This window comes from Thunnus thynnus, chromosome 6, assembly GCF_963924715.1.
Source record: "Thunnus thynnus chromosome 6, fThuThy2.1, whole genome shotgun sequence".
Classification (NCBI taxonomy): Eukaryota; Metazoa; Chordata; class Actinopteri; order Scombriformes; family Scombridae; genus Thunnus; species Thunnus thynnus.
In genome coordinates, this window is record NC_089522.1 from 28,873,594 (window position 1) to 28,882,224 (window position 8,631).

The window sequence follows — 8,631 nt, forward strand, 5'->3', positions numbered from 1 at the left end:
AAAGAGTGTAAAGGGGAGACTGACAGCTATAGAATGAAGAGGTTTGACGAAGTAGTTCATAAAAAGTATGAAACTAAATCTGTTATGCTTCACATTGATTTGGAGTGATAGAATGTTCTTGGATCATGTGTCGTACCCAATAAGGCACTATGTTTCCAAACCTTTGCGGTGTAAGATTTGCTGGAAGTTTGGTCATTGTTTTTTGTATGAAGGAGTGATTTTGCCACATGTGGTAAATGTGGGGAGAACAATTGTGAAGGAGACTGTGAGAAAGATCCACAGTGTCTTCCCGGCAAAGGGAGTCATGCAGCATGGGAGGCTTATTGTCCAAAGAGAGTAAAGGAAGCAGAAATAATCAGGGTTGGAGCTGAGAAGAGACGTAAGCATGAGGAAGTAGATGTTACGATGTGGGACAAGAAGCTAAGGGAGCATGATGAGTTTTGCTTTTGTGAGGTGAAGTTTGTGGCCTTTTTGGCAAAAATCTGAGAAAATTGACATAATTGTAGATGCAGCAAGGAGAATTCTGGCTGTCGTTTGAGTTTCTGGAGAGGGTATGCAGCAGCTGTTGAGAGAAGCTTTTCATTTCTCTCAAACAGCTGAAAAATAGAGAATTCATAGCATGGCGGGAAATGGGTGGGATGAGGTTATTATTATTATTTTATTTAGTCAGTGGAGAGTTTAGTTTAAATCCAGTAGGTGGCGGTAATGCAACTTTTTGGATGCCAACCACCACCAAAAAAGAAGAAGACGAAGAAGAAGACGTCAACATGGCAACTTTAGATGTCATTGTGGAAAAGCTGGTGACACTTTGGAGGATACCAGCCGTCCGACAAAACTTCCCCTGGATTTTTTTACTCATTTCAGTCATTGGATCAGTTGTGAAACAGCTGGAGCTCGTCCCGCAGACATATTTCAGCAGCAGCAAAAATGCCTTGAACGTGTAAGTAGCTTCCAGCGTGCTAGCATGTTGTTAGCTAGCTGAGGTCTGATAACAGAAACGGGCGGTTGAAGCTCATCAGGACACCTGTCGCCGACTGTCAGGTGACTTCTGATGACAGAAAGGTGAAAGTACAGTCAGGAGTTGCTCCTAAATATTTCTGACTGTGTTGTAATGGATGTTGTAATGTTGTAATGTAATGTAGCAACGCTGAAGAGATGTAAGTAGGTCAGAAGTGAACAGTTAGCTTTGTAGCTGTTTGCTGTGCTGACAGCATTCAAGTAAACACATTTAAGACATCAAATGCACTTTTGTTGATTGAGAAATAACCCTTAATTAAATCAAACCTAAATATAAACTTGTCTTCATTTCGTGATTAAGCATTTTTGTGTTTTTTTGAACTGAATTATTGAATTATTTAAGTAACGTACGGTGGCCCTGAAAGCTCAACACACTGCAACTTAAGAAAACATTTCTGTGTGTTTTTTAATTAGCTTTTGGACAACAGTGAGCTCTTTGGCACAGAGGGATATGTTATACAGCAGTATTACCTCAGGCTTGCTGACATTAGCAACTACAAGCTACTGCTCATATCAGACCGAGTCATATATCAGACCTCATACAGCTTGACTTGGTGTGATGTGGGTGTTTTATTACTCATGATTTCAACTCTTCATTTATTAGAGGAAGAATGTGTTATTTCTTCTGTAAAAATGTTATAATATAATCTCATTTTAAGTCCCAAATTATAAATGGAAGAAGGCACTAATGTATTTGTAGGTCTTCTTCAATGTTTAAGGTCAAAAATACTTTACTAGAATCTGATAGTCTTTACTAGACTAACTTCTGTTAATTGAAAAAAGAACCCTTAATTAAATAAAATCATATTGTGATTTTATTATTAAGCATTTGTTATCTTTTTTTGTTTAGAACTGAATTATTGAATTATTTAAGTAGTAAATAGCACTGCAACTTAAGCAAACATTTATGGGTGTTTATGAGTTTTTGGGCAACAGTGCAGCTCTATGGTGGAGAGGAATACTCTACTGTATATCAGGCTTCGGCAGTACTTGACAATACTCGTTAGTGAGCATTTAGATTAACAAATACATAATGGGGCTGTGTTGGTTTGGGTGGGGGACAAACTGCTTCAGGTACCAGTGTGACAATGAAATATGATCCAGTTTGAGTAACAGATCCATGAGTTTAAAGGCTTATCAGTTACCAAAATGTTCCTAAGTTATCTACCAGGAATTAGTTTTTGTTTTCTTTCAAACTGAATTATTGAACTATTTAAGTAACGTATGAACAAATGAAGAAAACAACTTTGTCAGTTTTACATCTCATGTGCAGCATTTAGTTTAGAAAATTCAATAGAAATAGAAAATAAATTTGAACCAATATAGAAACGTCCTGCAAATACAGAAAACGCAATATATGCATAAAGGCTGCATGTTCGCACACAACACAACGGAAATGAGTTGGATGAAGTATTCATTTGTGTTTTCCTACTTTGCATGCTGTTCATGTTGTCAAATTGTCAGTTGTTTCCTTCATTTGCTTGTCTTTGTCATTTTATATGTGTTTTGCTTTTTGTTTTTTTAAGTTGCAGTGCGTTGAGCTTTCAGGGCCACCGTACATTACTTAAATCATTCAATAATTCAATTCAAAACAAAAAAAATAACAAATGTTTAATAATAAAATCACAATAAGATGGGTTCTTGGTTCTTTTTCCAATCAGCAGAAGTTAGTCTTATCAGAGACTACAGCTTGACTTGGTCTTATATGAGCAGTAGCTTGTGGTTGCTAATGTCAGCAAACCTGAGGTAATACTGCTGTATAACGCGCGTCTGACGCTGACTTTGACTCTTCTCCACTTGTGTTACTGTAGGCTTAGCATTTGAGCTAAATAAAAAGTGTTAGCCCATTAATGTCACTTTCAGTTGCAGTGACTGTCATTCAGCAAAAGCGTTTACATCCTTGAAGTAAATGTTTACCGACTAAAATGTAGTTATTTACACAAAATCTGCAATTTTCTCCTTCATCAATAGCTCTGAAAAGAAGTTCCACAGTCTCATTGCTGTCTCTGTATCACAGAAACCACAGGTGTTACTACTCCAGTTAAATATTCTATGCAAGAAAAAAAAAAGTTGGATGGATGAAATATTTTTAGCTTTGACTTTAGGGCTGTAGACTGCCTCTTTTTCTCTTGTACAACATATTTTCTTTTCAGCTGATTCATATGAAGATTTCTAGTAAAATTAATGGTGAACAGAGTGGTATCATATCTGAAACATCAGAGTGCAGATGAGCTGATAGATAAAGGCATGAATAAACCTGAATAACACATATCGTTTTAATTGCAGGTACTTTGTCAAATTGTCCTGGGGATGGACCTTGCTGCTGCTGACACCCTTCCTCCTCCTCTCCAACTCCTCCTTCAGCAGGAGTGTGGTGTTCCTCAGTCGACGGCTGCTGTCTCTGGTGGTGGCTACAGCGGTGTGGTACGTCTGCACGGGGGCCTTCTTCTACATCGAGGACATAACCGGCTCCTGTTTTGAAACCGACACCATGGATGTCATCAAGAAGGAGCTCACATCCAAAGCCAGCTGCAGGCACGCCGGCTTCCGGTGGCAAGGCTACGACATCTCAGGACACTCCTTCATCCTGGCCTACTCCGCTCTCTTCATCATGGAGGAAACGGCTCCGATGGCGTTCCTGAAGACAGCCAGTCTGTCCGCGCTGCCGAAGATGGTCCTCAACCTGCTGTATGTGGCCTTGAATCTGATAGTGATTATATGGGTGTGGATGTTTGCCTGCACCTCTGTTTACTTCCACGACATGTCTCACAAGTTGCTCGGGACCATATGTGGCCTGTTAGGGTGGTTTCTGACATATCGGGTTTGGTATCTAAAACCTTTGTCTCCTGGACTCCCGCCTCAGCGCCATCTACAAGAACAGAAACTACACGAATAGGCTGTCGTCATACTTTCCTACGCGACATTGTAGCCATTGTTGCAGCCTTCCCCAAAACAACACACTACACTTATGTTACTTATTGGTCTCTGGATCCAAGCTGCCTGTGCTATTTTAAGTTATTCCCTCCTTGTAGAAAGGTCATTTTGTTCAGGATAAGTGGCGTGCGGTTCGTCCACAGTGTTTGGCAGCTGCTGTTCCCAAAATGACTCTTGGTAATATGAGATAAAAGCTAAATGTTGCTCTGCTGTCCGGCTTTGCAGCTCGCATGCTACACCATTGTTCGTCTCATAATTTGTTGCCTTGAAATGATTTACTTTAATGTGGATGAATAATCACAGATTTTAGATGTGTGAGTGGGAATACTTGAGAATGTTTACAGCTCCAGTTGTGAAGCACTGGTTGACGATGATGTGTATTTTTACAGGCCAATGTGCAGTAGATACTCTGTTTTTATAGAATGTAAAAAACCTTCAGAACAAAGTCAGATCCGACACTGTAACTGCAGCAGACCTGCGTTTTACCAGATTTTAATGAGCTGTCCATTTTTTAATCATATGTGGTTTGGGGTTATTGTGACTGAGCAGCAACACAATGTTAAGTTTTCTCAGAGGATGTAGAGTTTGATTAAGAATAGCAGATATATAAATATTTATAATTTCTCGTCAGAGAAACGCACTCCAGTAGTAGGACAACCCTGCAAGTGCAAATTATTATTATTATTATTATTATTATTATTATTATTATTATTATTATTATTATTATTATTTATTATTCATGCCTAATAGGACAAACCTGGAAATATTCAATACTCATTCTATGAAAAGACCAGAATTGAATTTATCCTTTTTAAGGCTGCATTCAGATGCTTTGGGGGTGCCAATGGGGAGGATTTCTACCCCAAAAAATGTAGAGTCGTTCACAGTAACAATGCAGCATCATCTGATGAGCAAACACGTTCAACAAGCAACACATTCCTGGTAGACTGATAAGCCTTTAAACCCATGGATCTGTTACTCAAACCGGACTTTCCTGATTATATCATCCCTCTCCAAACACAGCACCTTTGTGTATTTTCTGGTCTAAAAGCTCACTAACAAGTATTGTCAAAGCCTTATATATGCATATATATATATATATATATTTATATGGTAGCCTATTCCTCTGTGACATAGAGCTGCACTGTTGTCCGAAATGAATAAAAACACATAAATTATATACGTGGGCGCTGTTGTTTACTTTGAGTCGATGCCACATACACCGTCTTGCCGCTGCCATATGAACCATGAAATTAGAGCTGCAACTAACAATTGTTTTCATTATCGATTAATCAAAACCCTGTCTGAAGATTGTGAAAAATGGCGTTCACCATTTCCCAAAGCCCAATGTGCAACCCAAAATGTCTTGTTTTGTCCCGACCAACATTTCACAACCCAAAGATATTCAGTTTACTATAATAGGAGACTAAAGAAACCAGAAAATACTCACATTTAAGAGGCTGGAACCAACGAAGTTTAGCATTTCAATCAATTAATCGACTAATCGTTGGAGCTCTGCGCTAGATTACCAAATGTGTATTAATCTGCAGGTGAAAATAGTTCCCAACAGCTATTTACTCCTGTTTTAGTAAGGTTTGCTAAAAACTACAATACCCAGCTGTTGATGGAAATTACTTATATTTGAAACTATATATTTGTGACCCGTCCTCAGTAGGATTCAATGGAGGTCAAAGTATCGAGAGACAGATTAACACATTATTGGTTTTGGTCTTTTCAAGGGATTTGTTGACAAAAAAATAACACGTCCCAAGTAAATAACCATTTTCTAGCAATGATGTGTGCATTTTCATGACATGTCAAATACAAAATCACAAGCTCTACATTTTGCCAAAATAAGAACCAGAATCAGTATATTCCATTTTCATAATTTATTTGTCATTGATGGCAACTGAATAAATTAAGGCTTATGAACAAACATCATAAAAAGCACCATAAATAAATGCATATATAGAAATATAAAAAATAAAAAGTAAAAAATAAAAAAATACTATAGTGAAATATAATGGCCACAAATCACAACTAGGATTTCTCGACTTGAACTCTTTGTGTGATCCAAGAGGTACAGATCCAGCCCCTCAGGCAGCATGACTTCAGTCAGAAGAAGCAGTGGAGTCGGAACAAGTCGTCTTGAAGTAATCGGAAGATACCGAGCGTTCACAATGATTGGCTGGTTATGACGTTTCTTGACGTTTAACCCCCCCTCCCCCCCAAGTGTCCTCTGCTGTTTGTTAATGAACGAAACAAGTGAACGTTTGAGCGTCTGAAAGTTAACATAAATAAGAAATGTCGACACAATTATGCTAATTCTATGATTAAAATCACATCAGGAAATAGCACTTTAACACTTCTTGATAACCTCCAAAAATGTAATATATATTTTTTAATCTTCTCTTTTGTGCCATTTACATCACTGCTGCTCATGCAAGAACAGTTTGAAACTAAAAACCCTCCCTGTTGATCTCAAATGTCTTTTTTTTCCTCAGGTGTAAAGGATTAATTTCAAGCAGTTTAAATCTGTATGGCTATACTGCACTCTCCATATCAAATATGAAACTGGACACAATGAACCACGGCTTCTAAGACTTCAAGAGGAATTATCTTAATGAAAATCAGTTTTAATTATCAGATATGACACAGCAAGGACACGCCGCCGTTAAAGGAGCATCGATCGTCTTTGGTTCAATATTTTTCTACCACAGCTGCAGCGTGCCGCTAATCACCGCCCGCAGAGATGAGTTTCTGTAGCAGGAGGAAACAGCAGGCGTCCCGTCTCTCTAACTGAAAAACTTGCATTAATCGCTGTGTTCATTATCCAAGGCTTGAGCTGTACAGTTATCCCCCCCCCCTTTACTCACAGAAAGGAACACCGCACTGCAAGAATGTCTGTATAACCAGCCATAAAACTAAAAGAAGCTTACAACTCCAGCCGGTACTTCACATAAATAATGAGTTAAACCTAAAGAGCCGCACGGTTCAGGAGCAGAATTATAACATGTTAAACCCTGGAGGTCTGACTTAAAAAGCACAAAGGCTCCTATTAAGGGTGAACAAAGTGTGGAGCGAGAAACAAACAACGAGACCGCTGCCAAGGCTTGCTGAGAGAGAGGGAGGAAGGGGGGGGGGGCTGTTTTTTTTTTTCCTCGTCATACTCATTTAGCCTTCAGATGAGTCAGCTATTCCTCACCCCGTTTCCCCCTTATTCAACCTTTTTTTTTTGGAGCTCCTTAAAAATTCAACACGGTGAAAATAAAAGACAAATTCAAAATATCTATCTGTAAAAACAATCTTGCATCTGTCAGGTGGAGTCGGTGACAAAGAAAGAAAGAAAGAAAGCAAGCAGCAGTAAAATCCAGTGATTTTCTTGCTTAGTATTGCTGAGGTGGGGAGGGGGGGGGGTCGTGCGGGTGATTCAGAGGTTACACTCAGCAACACAACATTTAGAAATTTGTGGTTTTGATGTTCAGTAGTGATCGTAAATTCTGCTTCTGGGCAACACAAAATCCCCAGTGTCCACCCTGTCACGAAACACAATAAGAAAGTTACCCATGCAATGAAATATACAATCTAAACCTAACGCAACACTGCTGTGTCATAGATGCAGAATTTACAATATTCCTACCAGTTCAGCCAAGTGTAACTTTTCAAACACCCAAGTAGGGCTGGGCGACATATCAATATTATATATCGATGTCGTCTTAGATCTTGATATGGCGTAAGTGTTCCTGGTTTTAAAGGGTGTATTACAGTAATTGGATGTAATTTTCTGAACTCACCAGACTGTTCTAGCTGTTCTATTATTTGCTTTTACCCACTTTATATCCACATTACTGATTATCAAAAATCTCATTGTGTAAATATTCTGTGAAAGCACCAATAGTATATGGTTGCAATATCAATATGGAGGTATTTGGTGAAGAATATTTGGTGATATTTAGATTTTGTCACTATCGCCCAGCCCTACACCCAAGTTTTATAACATCTGAACTCCTGCTCAGCGACAAAGAGTGTGACAGTGGACCACTGTGTGCTGTGTAATCTCTGGTGCTCTAAATAAACTGACTCTGAGCGCACATGTGTGTCTCTGTGTGTGTCTGTGTGTGTTTTTTTGTGTATTGGGTGTACATTTAATTGAAGGAGTAGTTTGACATTTCGGGAAATGGAGCTTATTCACATTCTTGATGAGCGTTAGATGAGAGGGTTGATACCACTCTCATGTCTCTATGAAAAATATTAAAACTAGAGAAAGCAGGGGATCATCTTAGCTTAGCATAAAGCCTGGAGACCATCTTAGTTTAGCGTGTTATACATCACCACTAAACATAAAGTAAAGGCAGATGTCATTAGTTCTGTAAGTATTCGGTCATAATTACTCCAAAGTGTTGGACAAAGTTGAAATTTTGACCTGATGATGCTGCTGGGGGAAAAGTCAGAGGATCACCAAACTTACTCCAGTTCATCCTGAGAGGGACATGAATGTTTGTACCAAATGTCACGGCAATAGTTCTCATATCAGTCTGGATCGACAGGCTGACATTGCCATCCTTAGAATTATACTGCTAGTGTCATCTGGGTTAAAAAATACTGCATTTGCTGCGTGAAAATATATATATTTTACACAAACAGAGATGGTTGCCAGATATTACACATCCCTTTGCTAAA

The 8,631-nt window shown here is 38.7% G+C and overlaps 1 protein-coding gene across 1 annotated transcript; it reads left to right on the forward strand.

Moving 5' to 3' along the window:
• Nucleotides 1-706: 706 nt before the first annotated feature.
• On the forward strand, nucleotides 707-5,131 carry fitm2 (fat storage inducing transmembrane protein 2). The gene is made up of 2 exons (XM_067593249.1): nucleotides 707-940; nucleotides 3,304-5,131. The coding sequence occupies exons 1-2, from the start codon at nucleotides 720-722 to the stop codon at nucleotides 3,911-3,913; spliced, it is 831 nt and encodes a 276-aa protein (XP_067449350.1). The 5' UTR covers nucleotides 707-719; the 3' UTR covers nucleotides 3,914-5,131.
• Nucleotides 5,132-8,631: the final 3,500 nt, after the last annotated feature.

What these genes read in the sequence shown, in the direction of transcription:
- fitm2 (XM_067593249.1), top strand. Translation starts at nt 720, where the DNA reads ATGCCAACCACCACCAAAAAAGAAGAAGACGAAGAAGAAGACGTCAAC. An exon ending in AGCAAAAATGCCTTGAACGT is followed by an intron (nt 941 to 3,303) that starts GTAAGTAGCTTC and finishes TTTTAATTGCAG; the next exon opens with GTACTTTGTCAAATTGTCCT.